This window comes from Microplitis mediator, chromosome 11, assembly GCF_029852145.1.
Source record: "Microplitis mediator isolate UGA2020A chromosome 11, iyMicMedi2.1, whole genome shotgun sequence".
In the NCBI taxonomy this organism is placed as follows: Eukaryota; Metazoa; Arthropoda; class Insecta; order Hymenoptera; family Braconidae; genus Microplitis; species Microplitis mediator.
The window spans coordinates 17068993-17090295 of record NC_079979.1 but is presented as its reverse complement, the minus strand read 5'-3'; the positions used below and the strand labels follow the sequence as shown (position 1 = coordinate 17090295).

General features: G+C 33.0%; 1 protein-coding gene across 1 annotated transcript; it reads left to right on the top strand.

Annotated features, from left to right (window-relative positions):
• The first annotated feature begins 1355 nt into the window (after window positions 1-1355).
• Window positions 1356-19678, top strand: LOC130677538 (homeobox protein EMX1-like). The gene is made up of 3 exons (XM_057484329.1): window positions 1356-3183; window positions 10260-10432; window positions 18525-19678. Exons 1-3 carry the CDS (start codon window positions 2322-2324, stop codon window positions 18771-18773), a joined length of 1284 nt encoding a protein of 427 aa, XP_057340312.1. The 5' UTR covers window positions 1356-2321; the 3' UTR covers window positions 18774-19678.
• The last annotated feature ends 1625 nt before the right edge of the window (window positions 19679-21303 follow it).

Genomic DNA, 21303 nt, shown 5'->3' with positions numbered 1-21303 from the left:
TTTGTTCGCACAATACTGTGTAATTTGCAGTGCGCAATCTTGAATTATTTATTACATTCATTGAAAATATTTATAAAATAAAATAACATTTTTTTTTCTCAATAAGGGTTGGAATTTTATAATAGATAAATTCAACTGTCATCAATAGATAATAAAAATATAAAAAAGTGACAATGGTTCATCATATTGTGTTCTATTGACACGATTATTTCCCAAAGTATCATTCTCACAGGAATTTCTCTTTTAAAAAAAAAAAAAAATTACTGACAATAAAAATCAATGGAAAAAATGACGTCAATGTGAGTTAATTTTTGTTGGTATCTTGTGAAAATCAACGGGAATAATTTTATAATATTTTTAAAAAGATATTAAATTGTAAAATTTGATATTGACAGAAAGCTACATCGTCACATCGGAAGTATCTTTTCTCACAGCTCAGGAGAATGAAAGGATCATAACACAAGAGTAGAGTAGAGTATAAATAAAGGGGCGATATGAAGTGTACTGGGTAATAAGAAGATATAAAGGGAGAGTATGAAGAGGAGGACAAAGTGAAAGAGAGAAGAGAGAATAAATGTTAAGCGATAAGAGATGGGAATAAGCGGCGGGCGTGCTCAGTGCTCGCGCATTGGTGCTTTATCAGGGCCTATATGTTAACAGTCGCCATGTTTGAATCCCCACCTCGGATCGTGTGTGATGCTGGAGCTGCTGCTGCTGAAGACTACCTCACATGCGTGATAATATACACACACTTACATATCTTGCTAATGTTTACCCTACTCTTGATAGTAAGTGCGATGGTACTCCGCATTCAATGCCGATGATAAATCATCAGGTACAAGTTTAATTAAAAATACGCTTTTTCATAACGATTATGAGGATTCATTTGGCTCCATTTGGAAACTATCATTATCATTAGTACCCGCAGTCAAATAATTATCATTTTTATCTGATAAACATTCCAGTAATTCTTGATGTTTTATTTAATGGACCCAACTTCTCAATTAGTTCACTCCGGCTTAGAAATCTTCTGCGTCTGGAAAAATAATTTTAAATGTCAGTGGGTGATTAGATGATCGGGTGGATTTTAGTATCAGCAGCAAGACGTAAATTATATGGATCATCAACGCAATTGTTGACTCAACTCCTGCGCAGAGACCGTACGTGAGCAAGTAACCGCAGGGTCGATGTGCACTAAATATCAAGCTCTGATTCAGTGATAGCATTCGGTATTCAAAGTAAATCTGTGTTTATGTAGAGATATATGTGGAGCAAAACAGCGCGTCTATAGAGGAGATTTGTACACAGCGTTCCTTGATCTCGGTTATAATTTGCAGCCTCCTCAATATATCCACCCACGGTGTGTGACAAGAAACACTTGAGTTCAGACGTATTAATTAAACGGCTCATTTTGATCGGGAGGATAAAAAAAGGAACGTTAGTTTAACGCCCATCGTCAACTAAATGTCTCTCCCAAGCGGTGGTCCAGCAGCACCACGGACTAGCTGGAGTCTGTTGGATTAAATTTCTTCCTGGATTTGAGCCAATCCGCGAGCTGGTTACCCACGCCCAGTGGTAGCTCTTTCATTGAAGCCACACCTCCACAGGAGGGCTGTTACTCTCCCACTGTTCGGAGTTGTCATTTTGAGAAGGGGAACCACGGACGTAACTTCCCCGAGGTAGCTCTCTTCCCCACTTAGCTGTTACACGACCGGCTCCTCGTTTAGCCGGTAATTTTCTCAAACACTAGCAAGCGTTCAAGCCAGAAGCATCTCTCCGGTGGGCTCGTTATTTCTTCCTTGCTTGTGTACTTGTAGTATTTGTCATTTTTTATTAAATTGTCACCTGGAGGTTTTAGTGTGTCGGTTTTTAATTTTAGTTGACATTGTTTTCCCAGTGCGTGTAATAAATTGCTCCATTATTTTGCTTAACTAAACTATGGATTTTATCTGAGTGATGTGAACCTGTGGCGAATTTAAAAAGTGACTGCAAGGCTATAAGTGATCTCATTAAATGATAACTGAACTTGGAGATACAGCATAATTTAGTGGATATGTCATAGTGGTTTATATTTTTGGAGTCAGTGATTTTTTTGAAACTACTTTTGTATTATTATTGATTTTGTTGATAGAATAGTGAGGGAATAGTAATTAGCATTGGAGATGTCAGTAATAAGTGTAATGATGTGGGTTTGCCCGAGTATAATTTCCCTATTAAGAGATTAATACTCAGGTACTGAGAGACCCGTCGGACAATAGGTACTGCAGGTTGGTGAAGGAGAATAGGGCACTTGTAATAGTTTTAGAATTACAAAGCATACGATGATGCCGCTCGCACCGACGCCAATAGTCCCTGTACCCTCAAAGCCGAAAATAGGATTTAGTATCGATTCAATAGTGGGAGGCGGGGGTAGGGAAAATAGACTACACGAGCGGGTTGAGATTGAACGGGATGGAAGTCCAATGGAGGTTGTCGAAGGCTCGTCCTCACCGCGACTAAGAAGAGTCGCACGGTCACCTGGTGCCCATTCCGAAGGCTCAGACCGTCCGTTGTCTAGAAGCTCATCCGTCGAATCGTATCCGACATCTAGACTTAATGGGCACCCTCTTAACCAACGTCACCATAATCATCACCATCACCACCATCTCCAAGGACTGACTCATCTAGACTACAGCCGAACACAGGCACGGAGTCACAGTGGCGGGTCAACGCCTAACAACAGTCCCAGTCCTCCTCACAGAATTTCTCACGGAGATTCTCCAGTCAGTGGTCATCCTCAACCTCCCCCAGGTGTCGTAAGACCCAGTCCGAACTACCTCGGGCCCCCGCCTGGGGCAGCGACTGCCGCGGCCGTCGCGGCCGAGCAAATAAAGTCCCTATACGGTCTCCAATCAGGTCATGGAGCTGGACCTCAAGGCCAGTCTGAGTACCACACACAGCAGTTTGCGTTAGCAGCCAATCTAGCGGCAGCTCAGCACTTCCAAGCCTCCAATTTAGCCGTTGCGCTACAAGCCCATCACGGTGCAGCACCTCACGGATCGCCTCATGGTCCTTACCCACATGGAGCTGCTTCTGGTGGTCCTCATCCGCCGCCTCATCCTCATCAGCCCAGAGACAGCTATCCATTATTCCCCTGGCTGCTTTCTCGACATGGCCGACTTTTCCCTCACAGGTTTCCTGCAGGTAATGAACAAACAAATATCAATATCAAAACTTACTAATTTTCAATTAAAACTAATAATCGATACATATACAACAAATATTGTCATTACATGCGTCATTAATACATATACATATCTTTATATATAGATAGATAGATATATATCAAGTTATTGAGTAAATTACGCAACGTTTCGTAATTGAGATTTTGTAACGTCGACTGCTGACCCTATCACACAACGACTTTCTTTGTCTTTTATTCTTCCTCTCTATCCTGATATCTCACAGCATAACAAAACCGACCACCGAACAATATCGATTAAGTCATTAACCCGTATTTATTTTTATTTTTAAAAATCACTAATTGCCGCTCGACTTAACTCCAAATGAGCGTATGTACTTTTTATTTTTAAAAATCCATAAAACCTGGATTTTTTTTTTATTTTTACTGCCTCTAGTGTCATTTTATTTTAATTTTATCAACTGCTATATATACATATATATATATATATATATATATATATATATATATATATATATATATATATATATATATATAGTTAGTATACATAAAACATTTTTAACATTCAGAAACAATTGTTTCTTATCATATCTACTAATTATGTAGTTATCATCACCGCTATTACCCTGTTATTAACGGTCATTATACAAAAAACTTCACCTTCACACATGCCTAGTATATTATTGCTCATATTAATTTCATAATTGTTTGGCAATTAGTTTTTTTTTTAAATTTCTACTTTGGATTACTTGGACCCTAGTAACGACTATCGTTTTTTTTATCATCGGGCTCTCGAGAAAGGCTAATAAATCTAACAACAGTGTTCTGTATCATTGACCCAGTATGTAAGTGAAACGTATGCAGTATATATTTATATACATATATATATGACACATAAACTTATTTGTATTCGTAAATTAAAAAAGCGTTAAATGAAAACAATATTTTACTCTGTAATATTGTTTGTAAACTTGAATATATATTATATTATGTATGAATGTATATATGGTGAGTGCGTGAAATAATCGTCTATTGTTAAACTCACCAATTAAAATGTACTAATTTCGTTTAATTATAGTTTTATCTTAAAAGCATATTTGTCGAGTTGGAATCATAGCTTCCCTCATTGTTGTTATTATTATTATACGATAACAGAGCCAAGTAATCATTAATTACAAAAGTAAATGTAAACAATTGTCATATAATAGTGTCCAAGTTAAAGCAATTACGTTAAACATAAGCATTTCATCGTTTATAGACTCCAGGTCATTAAGTCATAGTGTCACGATATCAGAAATTGATATCAGTAAGTAATTCTCGACAGTTTCCACTTTTGAGTACGCTGTGAAAAGAGCGGTGTTAAAAATTGACTCGATTTAACACCACACATGTGTAGGCGGTGTTAAAGTACTGGTGTTAAATCGGTGTAAAAAAATTCTACGTATAGAAATTAAAAAAAAAAAAAGTATTTAAATAATTAGTTATGATATAGGGGAAGGAGGGGGGGGGCAAAGGGGGTAGGGTAGGCGAAACGGGGTATCCCCAAAATCTTATAAAAAAAAAGTTTTATTTTTTAAATATTTTTTGTTAAACTTTTTCAAAAATCGAGAGTCAGCCGAAAAATCTTAATGGCTTTTGTTTTATGATAAAAACCAACAAAAATTTTTTTTATTTCTTTGTATTCAATAATTGTGTAAAATGTAAGTTTTCCTTATGTGAATTACTTACAAAAACATTTAATTTAATCAATTTTATTTAATATGCAGAAATTTTTTTTTTCACCATTTTTCGGGGGTACCACATTTTGCCCGCAAAAGTGACAATTTGTTCGTTTCAACGGTAACGGAAATTTTTGTTTATTTACTTTGAATGTCATTAAAAACAATAAGATTTAGCGTATTTGAGTCCTCGAAACCTTAGTATTTCCTCAAGTACCTCGCTTTGTCCCCCCCTTCTTCCCCTACGTAATTGATTTCAAAATTACACAATTTTACTCCCGCCATTTCAAACACCAATAATTTAGTTAACTAATAAAAATTCTATTTAACTGTAGTGATCGAGTAAGTAAAAATATTCACAAAGTTAAATATTTTTAACGCCGAAAAATATTTTAACACCGGGAAATTTTTTTAACAACGGTAAAGAATATTTTCACTGGCGGCGATGTTATTTTAACACTGCTTTCGGTGTGGAAATTTAACACCGAAAATTTTAACACCGCCTGGACTTACCCCGGTTTTTTTAGTGTATTCTCAGCATACGGTAGATAAAAAAGAATGCAGTTAATAATGAATAATTTTCAGAGAAAACGTTTTGATGTTTTTGTATTTCATACTTATGACGAAGACGATCTTTACAAAAGCGGGTTAATTGGCATTGTTAGAATGTCGTTTACCCTCGAGTGCGCTCCACGGGATGTCAGATGCCAGATAATGCTCTTATGACTTTTTTTTTTATATATATAGTTTATATTTCTATTATAAAGTAGTTTCACACTTTTTTAAACCTCGATTTACTTTATTGTTGAGATGACATCCCGCCTCTTTGCTGTCTTCCTGTACCTTTGTTTGAATTTAATATTTTATTTGCTAGGCGAAAAAAAAACTACTTTTTTTATTAATGCCAGTATTTTTGACGGCTCTCTTTATTAATGATTCAAAATTGTATATTAATTACTAACATTCTGAAAAAATGCACACCTCGCATCCTTAGTGGTAATTTTTTTGAATTTTCTCTGAAAAACTCAGTTCTAAAGATTTTTTCAGAGTTTTTCAGAGAAATTTCCGAATAATTTCCACCAGAATATAACCGAGCATGCGCACAATATCGCCCTGGTGGAGATTTTTCTGACTTTTCTCTGAAAAACTCTGAAAAAGTCTTCAGAACTTTGGAACTGAGTTTTCCAGAGAAATTCCCGAAAAATTTCCACCAGAATATAAACGAGCATGCGCACAACATTGCTCTAGTGGAAATTTTTCGGACTTTTCTCTGAAAAACTCTAAAAAGTCTCCAGAACTTTAGAACTGAGTTTTCCAGAGAAATTTCCGAAAAATTTCCACCAGGACGGAAAGCGGTTTTAAATAAAATTAAGTTTATTAAAGCGATCATTGAAGTAAATAGAATAAAAAATGACTAATTTTAGATTATCATTGTGTTAAAATTGCAAATGTCTTTAAAAATGAGTCAGTGAATAAAAAAATTAACAGTTAATTCAGAGCACACCTATAACTTTGTGCTAAAGGTGTGCAGTATAATGGCAATAACTTAAAAAAATGTCAATTAACATAACAGAAAATAAATTTCTCGCTGAAAAAAAAACTTAATGATAATAATAATAAATTAATGGTAGAATAACGTTACCTCAATGTTTTTAAGTACATAAAACATACATTTCACAATCGATCAACCAGAAATAAGTATATATATTAGCATTATATATGTGATAAAGAACTCACGCGATTTTCTCCATTTAACGTCGCTGCAACTCGTGATCGCATTAAGAGCCTGAACTCAGCCTCAGCTCAGCGTTATAATACTAATGACCTGGACGCTCTGAAATTTCTTAAAATGCATGCCCGATACGAATGCTCAGTACAACGATTAATTAAAAGACCATTAAGGCATTAAAAAATATTTATTATACTAAAAAAGAGTTGTTACGAAGTTCGTGTTAGGAAATACGTCCAATCTACAGTTCTCTTCAATGTAATTTATATTTATTTATCTTCATCGGCTTAGAAGAGATAATTTAATACGTTTCATCGTTTAGTATTATTTTTTAGTAATTCTAGGTCGCTTTGGGCGTCTCGGTTGTAAACTCATACGCCTTAGCTTTTCACATAATTACTACCCGTCATTATTATTATTTATTTACTTTTTTTTTATGTTCATTATATCCCTCGTTAGCTGTACACTGTAAAAAAATTGTTTGAATTTTCAAAGATTGTATATAACGCAATAAACACATACATTTGTGCTTGATATTTCATTACTAATTTCATATAGAATTTAAAATACACGTTTTTGAATTTTCAAATTAACACTTTGGATTTTCAAATACTTTTTTTTGAATTTTCAAATAAGTATTATGAAATTTCAAATAGAATTTTTAAAAATTTAATATATGTTTTTGAATTCCCAATACTTGCTTTGAAAATTTAAAAATCAAGTATAAATTTTAAGTACGTTTATTCAAATTCATATTTTTTTTCTTAATTTTGAATACCAGCTTGATTATTAAATTACGTATATTAAATTTGAAGCTTTTTTCATTGAAAAGACAATTCAAATATCTAGTTATGAAAATTCAATTCCTTTTGTATTGTAATTTTTAAATTATTGTGTTAAAATCAATACAATTTTTCTGTTGAATTCCAACACAAAATTTGTGTTCAAACTCAACACAAAATTCGTCTAGTACAAAAAGTGAATTAAAAACCTTTCTAAATGTCAGCGGCGACCCGAAAAAAAGTTTAACTTTAACATTTTATTTGTGTGCTATGAAAATTTGTTAAATATAATTCATATATTTGTTTGGGGTCATCAATAGTGAACAATTATTATTTTTCACCACACCTGCATCGAAAGTTTAAATTCCTGCACTGTTTAGAGGGAAGAAAGTCGTACTTTTATTTTATGAGATAACAAATGATAAAAATTTGCGCATGCGTCATTGTTCCGACAAACAGAGGAAAAAATTTAAATTTTCAGATGTAGGTCTGGTGGAAAATTGCCTTCGACTCGGGTAGGCAATTATACATAAGGCTTTCTACCCTTGGCGTATAATATACTATTTTATTAGAGTCAAGATTAAAAAAAAAATCATAATAGTAATATTTCATAGCAGTTATAAATAGTAAATCAATTAACTTCTTTCGAGAGATCAAAAACACACTTTTATTTAGCGAAAAAATAATTTTAACATTTCACGAAATTGTAACTAAATATTTTTTGTCACTACACTCAGAAAATTAAATAATATTCACTACTATCTAGTTATGGTAAAATTTCTACCATCAATCCGATAGTAGTGAATATTATCTAGATGATTGTATAAATCATCAGATTGTAATATTCACCATATTTATAATAATTGTTACAATCCTGTATGTTAACTAGAGTTAATTATTATTATTATTCTAAATAGTTACATTTATAATCCAGATGGTAACAGTTACTATCAGAAATTATAATTGTTACCATCCTGATAGTAACTGTTACGAAATTTATTGCAGAAGTTATTATCATCCAATAATTATTAATTCTATTACACGGAAAAAAATTAATCGTGAATGCAACATGATGTAGTCTTGGTAAATAAACATGATGAAATCATGTTGCATTCACATGATTTGTCATGTTTCGGTTACATGATAGTCATGTTGCGGTAACATGAGAAAATCATGTTGCATTCACATGATCTGTCATGTTTCGGCTACATGATAATCATGTTGCTGCCACATATTGTCATGTAGCCGAAACATGACAAATCATGTTGCATTCACATGATTTTCTCATGTTACCGCAACATGATTATCATGTAGCCGAAACATGACAAATCATGTGAATGCAACATGATTTTCTCATGTTACCGCAACATGACTATCATGTAACCGAAACATGACAAATCATGTGAATGCAACATGATTTCATCATGTTTATTTACCAAGACTGCATCATGTTGCATTCACGATTAATTTTTTTCCGTGTAAAAAAAATTATAACACTAACTATTTTTGCGTTGAAAAACGCTCATAAAAATTCCAGCTTTTGGTAAATGGTAAATTAAATATCCCTGATTAAACAACTGAATTCGACCGAATTAAAAATTTTAATTCTGTTATATTCTGTCGAATTCTGCAAAACAGAATTCAACTGAATTGAAAATTTGAATTTTAATTGAACAGAATAAAACCGATTTAAAAGTTTCAAATTTGTATTAATTCAGTTTAATTCGGATTCAGAACCAGAAATCGGACAATTATTTTCGAATTAATCAGAATTAAACCGAATAGAATTATTTAAATTCGTTTTAATTTGGGCAAACTCTGGTTTTCCTGCCGAATTAGACAGAATTCATTTTTAAGTTGGGTACCGAATTAACAGAATTTATCTGAATTAAATAGAATTAAAAATTTAATTCTGTTTAATTCGATCGAATTCAGTTGTTTAAACAGGGATATTAATAATAAAAATTTTTAAGTTAAACTGACGTTTACAAAATGTCTTCACTTTGATTTTTCTAATAATTATTCCGTGACTATCCATTGACTTTTTAACATAAATTTTGTGTTAATTTAAAAGTAACACTTAACAAATGTTGATAATTACAATTTTTGTACTAAAAATAACACTTTTCAAGAGTTAAACAGTACATCAATTTAAAATTTCAAAGTGTAACACAGTGAAATGTGTTAATTTAACCCGTACTGCTTTTCACACACACAATATTTTTTACTGCATCTGAAAATTACTATTATTTAGTTTCAAAAATCATCGTTGATGTTTTGTTGAATGCTAAAGTTTTATTTGTAGTTGGGCAAAAAAAAAAATATAAAAATTGTTAACGTATACTTGTGCGTATTTATCGTAATTCCTTTCCGTTATTACTCGCAGCGTGTATCTCGAACGACTTCCGGCGTCGCTGGCGCGTGTATCGGACGATCGACAGGCACCTTTCGAGGTAGAATACTCAATTAGGTAGTTACAATAATACTCCCGCGCTCGCGCTACATGCACCTCTTTTAAAACTTATAATATATTTACACGCGGCCTTTTACTAATTTTAGTAACAAACATAAAAAGAATCCATTTTCTCAATAAATTTTTAACCTCCACCCGAAGTCGTAAGATAACATATTTAAATTAATAAATAATGAATAAACAAATACACAATATTTTACAACCATAATAAATTGAATTATTCACAAGTCATCCATCAATTATCTTTAACGTCTGTAAATTACAAATAGCAATTAATATTTATTTTATCATCACAAACTTGTCATAAAAAATTTATTTATTAAAATTTAAAATAAATAAATAAACAAATAATTATTTTTAAAATTTTAATTACCAGGTCCAGATATACCGGGATTTCTCCTCCAGCCATTTAGAAAACCCAAGAGAATAAGGACAGCATTTAGTCCGAGTCAGTTATTAAAACTCGAGCATGCTTTTGAAAAAAATCATTACGTTGTTGGCGCTGAGAGGAAACAACTTGCGCAAGCATTATCTTTAACTGAAACACAGGTAACTATTTATGTGACTATTAAACTTATATCTATATTTTTTTTATCAAATTAACGATCTCTAGAAAGTTACGAAAACACTCAAAAAAATTAATTAAATTAAATAAGTCTTTAGTCTTGAAGGTGTTAATTACTTTGTGAATTTAATTAATCTAAGCTAATTAGTTATAAAAATATTTTACTGTAAAAAAACTGCGGAGTGAACGCAGACTAAATCTGGTGTGAATGTGTATTTATTTAATTTCGAGTAAAATTAACTCCGAAGTTTATTTTAATACTAAAACTCCGAGTCAGAGTGAGTGGAGATTTAAATTAAATTCTGATCACTTTGCTGGAAAAATGAACTCTATATTTACTCCGTATGCAGAGTGATTTTTTCTGAAACTCCGGAAATCGGATTGGTGGAGTAAATTTGGATTTGAATGAAATTCGTAGTCATTACGAATTCACTCCCGATTTTTTACAGTGCACTAAAAAAATTGCAGAGAGAACCCGGAGTAAATGCGGAGCAGATGGCTGTTTATTTATTAGGTACCCTCGGAGTAAAATTCACTCCAAAGAGGAGTTTATTTTAATATTAAAACTCCGAATCGGAGAAAATGCGGGTTTAAATAAAATCCTGATCACTCCGAAATTACTCCGCTGGAAAAATAAACTTTGTATGCAGAGTAATTGTTTCTGAAACTCCGGAACTTCGAGTGGTGGACCGAATTTGGATTTCGTAATCACTACGAATTCACTCCCGATTTTCCCGTGTCTACTCCAAGACGTTTTGTATAATTGCCTTGCGCAATAAACTAGAATGGTCTACTTAGCGAACAAAAGGCGCTAATTGAAAGATAATATTTGAATAGCAGAACAAGCGGACAATAAGCTTAAGTAATTGTTAGTTATATTATATATAATAGATGTTATATTAAACATATATGCGATATATATTTATAATAAGTATTAGCCGACACGTTTTATCTAAGTTGAATTCGATATCTCTATCGTTGTAGTTCAATGAATTTTATTACACTAGATTAATATTCGATTCAATTAACTAATCTCATTCCAATTATATCTATATATTTTATTATATGCATATAGATATAAGTACAGTGTAATTAATTAAATTTTTAAATGAAAATACAAAAGTTTAATGACAAACAAACGATAAAGATAATTGTACAGACAGTTGGGTGATGAGGCAATTAATTAAAATGGAAATAACGACGAGGTAAAAAATTAAAAGAAAGAAAAGAAAAAAAAACGTCAAAAGAAGGTGATTACACGTATTATATAGTAATATGTGAGGCTGTGAATATGTTCGGTGTATAAATCATGTTGTACAAGTGTCGTCGTTTCGCTTGGGTTTATGCTCGTAGAATAGTCCTTTGCCTCGTTACCATCTACTGTCGCAAACTATATACTTATAATCATAAACACGAAGCATTTTGTACGAAGCGTAAATCAACTACTTAATCGCTTCTTATCGTTTTTTTTATTTTATTATTTTTTTTAAAAATAAATACACTTATTGCTGGGTAAGAAGTGCGCTTGACAATATTACCGTAGTCTTAAAATATTTTTGAATTATAATATTAGTGTGGATAGACGGTTTTAAATTGATACTCGGAGATAAATTTACGGTAACAATTACAGTATATTGTGGGAATGGTTACCATAACTTATGGTAAGTGGTTTTTTTGAATATCGAATACAGGAATGGCGCCCATACAAGTTATGGTAACCATTCCCACATGGAAAATTATTCTTATTTGAAATGTTATGGTCGTTATCCTACGGAAATTGAAATGAGGATATGCGCAAATTACTGTGACCATAGAAAAATTTACAATGGCGACAGTAATTGGTGACTAGAGTAGAAGTAAAGTTTTTGGTCACTTCAGGGTCAGTTTTGATCACCTAATTTAGAACAAAAATATTTTAAAAAATTGCACCTATAGTTTTTTAAATTTCCTACATGTGTATATTTTAATTTTTTTTTTTTAAATCAAATTGTTGGAAAAAAATCCGAAAATTGTTAATTGTCTGTGTAGTATAGTCATTGTAATTTTTACATGCACGGAAAAAAATAGTAGTTGCTACAACAGCAGCTGTAGTTAAGGTTACTACAAGTTGGAGTAAGGAAGTGTCAACTCAAACTTGGAATAACCTCAACCACGTGTAGTAATGTCTGTACTTTATGTAATATCCTTTACTACATATTTGAGTACTCGCTACTACAATGGTTTACTACAATATTGTGATTAGAAGAACCACAATTTTTTTCCGTGTGTTTACTTCAATTTCTACAGGCCAGCATGGTTCGCTTTACTATACACCATAGGGTTTCAAACAAGAATAATTTCTCCGTGCATCTATATAGTATTCAATTCTATACATGGGAATAGTTTCTATGTCACATGAAGCAGGGTTTATTCCCATACGTACCTAGTAATTGTTACAATGTAAATATATGTTCTATTTCTGTGATTTTAGGAATTCCCATGAGTATGGTAATCATTACCATCATAATTCAGTTCCATACGATATCGAAACTATCCCCGGGTCGAAATATCTAGACTCATCGAACTTAAGTAAGCCTCAATCCAACCTCACTGAGTAAAAAAAGGATTTTGAGCCTCAAATAATGCTCAAAGAGCCTCAATGAGCTTCAAATGGTGATTAAAAAGCCTCAAATTATACTAATCTAATTTGAATTACATAGTCGAGTATTAGTAGGTTCATTTGAGGCTCATTGAGGCTTCTTGAGAATCTTTGAGAATAATTTGAGACTTATTGAGGCTTTTTGAACATCATTTGAGGCTCAAAATACTTTTTTTACTCAGTGAGACTGGATTGAGGCTAGATATTTCGACCCGGGTCACCATAATTACAGGAATTGTTCCCATAATTATGGAAACTTTTTCCAGAAATTATTACCATAACGTCATAGGTCGAAATTTCATAAATATAATTACGTTTGAACGTCTGCTAGAAACGGTCATCATAATTTTCTTTCCCTGTACACAAGATTTTAGTGGATTTGTGGTAACGTGAATATTAATAAAATTGCAAAGAGTTTAAAGTATAAATATAAATATATATGTATGTATAAATAAGTATGCAAAAAGGCGTGCAATTTATTTATAAATATATTTATTGGTGTTGCGACTAACATATAAGTTGCTAACTCGCGAATCATTACGTTGCCACGTACGGTAATGGAAAAGTTTGCATATTATGCAGGACGCGTACGAGTCTCTATGCATAATGAGGCGCATCGTTGCTCGACTGGGAATTAAGTTAACACTGCCATTAATCAGTGCTCGTACAATTAGCTAAGTTTTTTTTTAAATTTTAAATTATTAGGTGGAAACTTATTTTGATAGCCCGGTTTTATAATTTTTTCTCTGACTGTAATTACAGAGGTATTAAAAATATATTTTGAAATTAAGTTAATAATTATTATAAAGAAATAAAAGTCATTAGATGTATAAAGTAAAGGCTTTTAGCTATTTTTTAATTGAGATTTATTTAATGGCCCGAGAGACATTAAATACGCGTTTCATTAAGATTTCTATTATTAGTTTTTGTATGTACGGTTTCATTTTAAAAATTATGTTATTTGAAAAATAGTTTTTTGAACTTTTTTAAGAGATAACTAATTGACTTTTAATTAAGTAATTACGTCTTATTACTTGTGCTTGGTTATATGAACTTTGTAAAAGGAAACGAGTTTGTTAACACTGTCTTATTTGTCAATGATAACAATAATTACTAATAAGGAAAAAAATAAAATAATTATATAATTATTTTTTTGATAAAAATATATTTGTCGGTTAAATTTAATAGATAGGTATTTATTTGTGTGCAATGCAGATTAATTTAACTCTATAGTTTTCACATCACATACATAAATTCAGAAATTTTGAATTATTAATTTTGATTAAAAAAATATTGAGGATTAGTTTTAGCGAAATTAAAAATACTTTGACAGTTTGAAAAATCATAGCAACATTTTTGGGTAAAATGTTAATTTTTGGTCAAAGTTTGGTAACCCGGGTCAAAAATAAAACTTGATTCAGGCTCGCTTCGCGTTATTTTCTTTTGAAGTTATCGATTTGCCGACGATTTTTTGATAAGATCTCGACTTTTTCGACTTAAATTTAATTTTTTTAAACTTTTTGAACTTTTTTCATCTTAGTTTCAACTTATTCGTCTATACTTTGAGCACGATAGTCATTCACATTACTTTTGACTTGCTAAACCAAGTCGAAAAAAAGTCATTTATTCGCCTTACTTTCACCTCAATATATAAAAATTATTTCACTTTAGTTCTGACTTTTTCGACTTATAATTTAAGTCGAATAAGTCTACATCAAGTCAGTTTCGACTTGATTTAGACTTTTTCGTCTTAAATCATGACTAAGTAAGCCAGTTAAGTCTAAACTAAGGCAAAACTTAAGATATTTCATGCCTCCGTAAAAAAGTCGAGTTTGTCCTGTGAAAAACGGCACAACATTTCGACTTGGTAAACCAAATCTAAATCAAGTTTTATTTTTGACCCGGGAATTCAAAAATTCTTAGTTTGACAGAGAACATTTTGGATAAAATTTTTCTTTACTTATTATCGAAAATTGTCGGATTAAGTTCTTTTCGAGTAGGATGTGATTAATTATTTTGTGTCTAAATATTACCACTAGCAGAATAAAATATTTTGAAAATTTGTTTGTATTAACTGTAAAAAATTTTGGAGTGAATGAGGAGCAGATGTCTGTGTAAAATTCACTGCAGTGGAGTTTATTTTAAAATTGAAACTCCAGTTCGGGGCGAATGTGGATTTAAATAAAATCCTACTCAAAAATTATTCTTCTGAAAAAAACAAACTCCATATTTACTTCGTATGCAGAATTATTATTTTTTTTAACAGAATAATTTTTTGAACGAACGATTAAATAAATAACGCAGACTCCAAAAAAAACTAGAGAAATTTTTCTATAAAATATTTTTTCAATTCCTCATTCTCGTACTTAAAAAAAAAAATTTTTTTCCCGCTTTCAAACCAAAGTTTCATTAGAAGCAAAGCATAATTTTTTTGCTTATTTTAAGCTGAAAAAAAGCTGTCATTTAAATAATCAAAAGTCCATTTAATCCTCAAGGTACTCATCCAACTCTATCCTGCCTTATATTTATTCACTTAAAACTCCATTTACCTGAAACTTTGAATTCTTTCTCAGTCTAAATCGAACTTAAAACCCCTACTTTGCCGTCAAACCAATAAAAAACCATATCCGTCGTAACTAACCAACATTCTTTACATTCATTAAATATATTTATAAATGAATGAATGAAAAGACATAAATGTCATCGAACACCATATAATATTAGTATCTATCTAAAGAGCTATCTTATCATCTTTACAGCCTTATAACAATTTTATTACTTATCCATTTAATTTCCGTGCAACTGTTGTTGGTTTATTGTGCGTAAAGCTCTATCAAATTCACCGAGATAATTTAATTTTATTCTTCTCTACCACTTATCCTTATTCTCTTGAATGTATCTCTGTGGATCTGACAGAACAAACATAATTTCCTGTGTTGATTATATATCACATATACATGGGGTGCATCGATGTCGTCAATTTTATCCTAAGTAAACACGCTCGAAGAACGCTCCAAGCGTAATGGCGTCACTCCTAGGGATTGTATGCTATGTAATTCTCATGGTATATATATATAAATATATATCATCTCACCTTGGCAATATCGTGTCGTTATTAAACGCGTCCAGAATCGAAAAATAATATCGACAGTTTATTTAACATCCAACGCTATCTCCAAGAGATTAAAAAGCTTGTTAATTTAATCAGAATTAAAAGGATTTATAACTTAATCCCACTAATTAAAGATCTGTTATTCGCAGTATAAATTTAATTAGTTAAATAAAATAGATAAATAAAAATTAATGAGGAGACACGTCATGGCAGATGTTTATTGTAAATCGAGACATATCTCGATTTGGTCTCGCCCTTGTGAGAAAGCGATATCTTGCGCTCGATGTTCACACTCAGTTTACCTATAAGGTCCTTGCCTGTCACTTAGCAAACCCAAAGACATGCTTTCAATTACATGAAATGCCGCCTTCTTCTCGGCATTTCGTCCTCTGCTATACTTGATCCTAACCGTGGTCTCTTACATGTGCAGTAGGATGGACAACTGATACATATCTTGTCGGGTCTAATAAAAGTAAAAACGCCGGACTAGTTTTGAATACATCATCACAAAGGCTTAAGTAAATAATATGGCCGTGGGGTTTTGTCCTTAAATTTCTAGCCTATGACTGGCTGGTGACGGTACCCGCGGAGGGTGAGCGCATCAGCTTCGCTGGTATACAAGAGAAAGATTTTAGCCAATGAGTGTTGCTGCCGGTCGTTACCATGGCTACCATCGAGGGTTGATTACTAAATGGGGGTAACTCGATTAAGGCTACAAGACTCGAGAGTGTTGCAATAAACGCTAGGGGACTGAGAGGATCGCTAACGGCTCCGCTGGGTATACGTGATAGGGCGTCTTCTATTTGCCCTCTTAATCACCTAATAAGTGTCGCGGCTCTTCTATTTTCCCTATTATAAATATCGAACACAAACTTGTCCTTATTGGGTTTGATCCCTGGTTCCTTGGCTTAGCGTCCATTCCTTTTGTAAATTAATATAAGAAAAAAAACAGCGGTGATGAAATTAATAGTGAGGCATTAAAGTGTAAGAGTATATAAATATTGGCAACATTTGTTGGACTTATCTGTCGTTCTTTAATCCGGGTCTTGTCAAAACCACACATCTTCTAACGGAGTGTGTTAAGCAAACAGTTTGATGGGATATATTGTCTGAAAGGAGCGTGAAAGCTTGTGATACAATGGCGATTTAACGCGTCGATAGCTTGAATATCCAGTGCAACAGCGGCCTACAACAATCGCTGTCTTGTTTTCGCCCTCACGAGATCACAGAACCATATCCAATTCCCCTTTTATTCCTGAGACTAGAGACCGTTAGTTGTTGGGGTAGTGATGATACACCAACTGAATATGTGGAGTCAATTCGCGGACAATAGACTCATGGGACCTAGTCTGTATGGGTCTTATGATGTGAATGAATTGCCGATTGTATAATAAATGAATAGTTTACCAACGGGGTTAAATATGGATGGAATAAATCTATGTTGGTTATATATTTTTAAATGAACGTACTCTATCAAAAAATTCATGTGGGATTTCATAGAGCCCATAGGAATTCATTGGAATTAATATGGGAGTGTATGGATTTATGGGAGAATCCATTTAAACCATGGGTATCTGGATTCCATATGGGAACGATATGGATTTCTTTGTGGAAATTAATACAAGAATTTGAGTTTCTACACGGGGAGAGTTATCTAGTAAATTTTACTCATTGATTACAAGTAAAATTGGGCCTGAATGAATAATTACTCTTTTGTTTCTAGATATTGTTCAATTATGGGGTAAAAAAACCTAGTTTAGAGTAATTTTTAAATAAAAATTCAACAACAAGAATCAGGGCTTATTCTTTCCATATTTATTTTGTTTTTGGCCCAGGCTTACTCTAAATTTTATCAAAAAATTATCTCTATAGAATCCGGGGGATTTTGATTTCTATGTCTATCGTTTATTGATTCGAGTATATGAATCTATGCTGGATTCCTCTAGAAAACCATATGGGAATCCATCCGAAAATGCCATGTGGGACTTCCCGGGTCAAAAAAATAATTTGGTTTTGACTTAATTAACTTGATTTTGGCTACACTTACTTTTTTTTACTTCAATATGACTCTTTTAACTTAAAAACTTACGCCAATCAAGTCAAGTTTGACTTAGTTGGCGTAAATCAGTCCTAAGTAAGACAACTAAGTCAAGAGCGAATCAAAACCGAATGTGTTTTCAAATCTTGAAGTATTTTTTCTATCTATCAAAAAAAGAGAAGTAGGAATCGAGGCTGGATTCCCATATGATTTTTTGACGGTATCTTTAATTTACATGTATGTATTTTGCGTATTTTAAAATAATTGTTGTAACTGTTTATTTTTCAGGTAAAAGTTTGGTTCCAAAATCGCAGAACGAAACACAAACGCGTGCAGCAGGAAGAAGAAGCCAAAGCGCAGCAGCAATCCGGTGGTAACAATAACACGAACGGCAATGGAAATAACAACAAAAACACTCATCATGTGAGTAAATGGCAGCAAGAAACCGGCGATTATCATCCCGAAGACGACGAGGACGAGGACTCTGAGCTGATTGATCCAAAAGCCGAAGACTGTTCGAGTGGATCCGAGGCGTAGCTAGACATCACTTGTCTCGATTGAGGCAGAGAAAAATCACAAACGGTGACGTGTTGACGTATCTAAATAACTTTTAGTTAAAAGCAAGATTTCATTGCCCCGGCTATTTTTGTGAGAAGCCGAGGGAGTTTTCTGTAGTCGACTAGCAATGAAATATTCTTTGAGCCGGAAGTCTCTGTAATGGAGCCATTGTTTGTTCCAAGGCTCCCAAAAAATACAAGACACTAAATAACCGCGGCTGCGTTCCGCCGGAAACTTGAAAGACTCGTCGCGGAAGAATGACTTGATACAGGGATGATTTTATTTTTATTTGGCAAGAAAACATCCCGCGCTACAATACGCAATCAACAGAAGATATGATTTATATATATAAATATATGTATTATTGAATTATTTGTTTCGACAAATTTATTTTTGAATAATCGAGTAACAAACTGCGTTCTGATATTTAATTAGCCATCAAAATAATGCCATACGTGAGGTTTTGCGTACCTGTACATAATAAAGGAAATTAGTGATTGGAGTAATGAGTGCCAAACTTGATATTTTAATTATAAATATTTAAGTACTGTAAGACATTAAGATTATTGTGGATGATTGATAAGTAAACCCCAGTGTAATAAATAATTTTAAGGTATGTATCTATATGTGAATTTAGATTAATTGTCTGAAAATAAATATGAAGAGAGACAAGCACAGTATTTCCTTGAGTTATCTTATAAACGATACAACTTTAAATTATTTAGACAAAATATATGAAAGTATATATATATTATGTAGAATATGCGTGAAAGTTTTGTATATAATAATTGTAAATAATAAATTGTGATTCTCATCGACTAGATTTAATTTTAATTGTCAAAAGAATATTGAGTTGGTATTCCATATATGATATAGCTAAATAAATTATATCATTCAAAAATATATACTAGTAAATTGATTTCCCTGATCTGCTTATGTCTATTTAAGTATTTTTTATTTTTTAACTGAGCATGAGTACTTTGCGGGCTGAGTTCTGCGAGATGCCGGAGTCGAGCGTGCAGGGGATAGCTGGTGTCTGTACATATATGTATATAATATATATAAGGGCCCGAATCATGGGTTTGCAACATAACAGCTAATTATGTAAATTGCCAGTGTTGCAAATTACTCTTCCCAGTTTGCGTTTATTCAGCTCACAATCCACACAAACGGCGCACACCTCACTCGGGAATTCGTCGGCTTCCTCTGTCCCGTCTCCTAACTATTTAACCGGCAGGTTTCCGATAATCTAAATACTTTTGTTGCTATAAAAAGTGAATAAGTTTCGTTTACAAATTTCAATTTGTTGATTTAATGGTAATGGGCGATGATTTCAGCTGAAAAGTATAAGAAAATAGGGAGATGTAAATATCGGTCTGCCCGGGGCCCGGGGATAAGGTGTAGGATCGAAAAACGTGTATTCTGTAAATATAAAAAAATAAAATAGGTGATCTTGAGGGCCAAACAAATCGTTTAATTCAGCTTCAACGATCGAGGTAATGACGACCATAAACTGTAACAGAGCACACAACGTTTTCAGTGCTCAACAAATTGGGCTTGACAGGCGAAATAGCCTGCGTGGTAGAGTAAGAGGAGAGAGGAGGCATCGGCTGTGGACGGGAACTTGGACCGAGAGAGAAGAAAGATGTGTGAGAATAGAGCGAGGTGGGAATAAAAGAAACAAGGAGAGAGAGAAAAGAATCCGCGTGGATACACGTACACGTGTATTATACCTGGGTTCGAAACTAGCTTGAGATGCCACGCAGGTCTGCCCGGGGAGGAGACCCAGGTTCCAGGAACCGCGCGTGTAAAACACCAGTTAAATCGTGCTTTCTAGTTGGAATGGAGAAGAAAACAATGCGGGACGGGCCCTAAAGTGCCTGACAAATGTTACAGGTTCTGGATCGGGATCCTCTCGTGCCTCGGTCTCTTATTCATCCTTCTTATTCTCAGATGTATCTTTTATTTTTAAAATACTTATCCCTCGAGCCACTGACTCCGGCAGCTTATCACTCTTCTCACCTTGAGTAATTCCTGATATTCTCGCTCATAAAAATCACATCAATATCTTTATTGGCTCCTCGTACCTGAAACAACATTAATTAATACACTAATCACTTCTCATTTGCTTATTTTATATGTCTAGCTTGTTAGTCTAATCGATTACGAAAGTTTTATCGTTGAATAAATTATAATAATTCCGGCTCTATAAGTATCTTTATATTTTGTTGTATATATATATTCTTTGGAGTGTAGAGGTGTATTGTCGTCAAAAAGGTGATCAGGAAGAATAGGATACGGTGTTAAATTTAAATAACATGCTAACAAACACGATCCTCAGAGAATATTTGTATTTGGTAAGGATACTAATTTCACATGCGACCTCAATGCCTGGACCACCGATATTGCAGTTGCTTTTTATTTCAAGTCCTTTTTCTTTGGAGGTATCAAAACAAAAAGGAAATCCAGTCATTGGAGTTTTTACCTCTGCTGTTAATTAACTTGAGTA

Coding starts and splice junctions, on each gene's coding strand:
- LOC130677538 (XM_057484329.1), top strand. CDS start 2,322: ATGATGCCGCTCGCACCGACGCCAATAGTCCCTGTACCCTCAAAGCCG. Junction 3,184..10,259: donor CCCTCACAGGTTTCCTGCAG/GTAATGAACAAA, acceptor TTTAATTACCAG/GTCCAGATATACCGGGATTT. Junction 10,433..18,524: donor TATCTTTAACTGAAACACAG/GTAACTATTTAT, acceptor TTTATTTTTCAG/GTAAAAGTTTGGTTCCAAAA.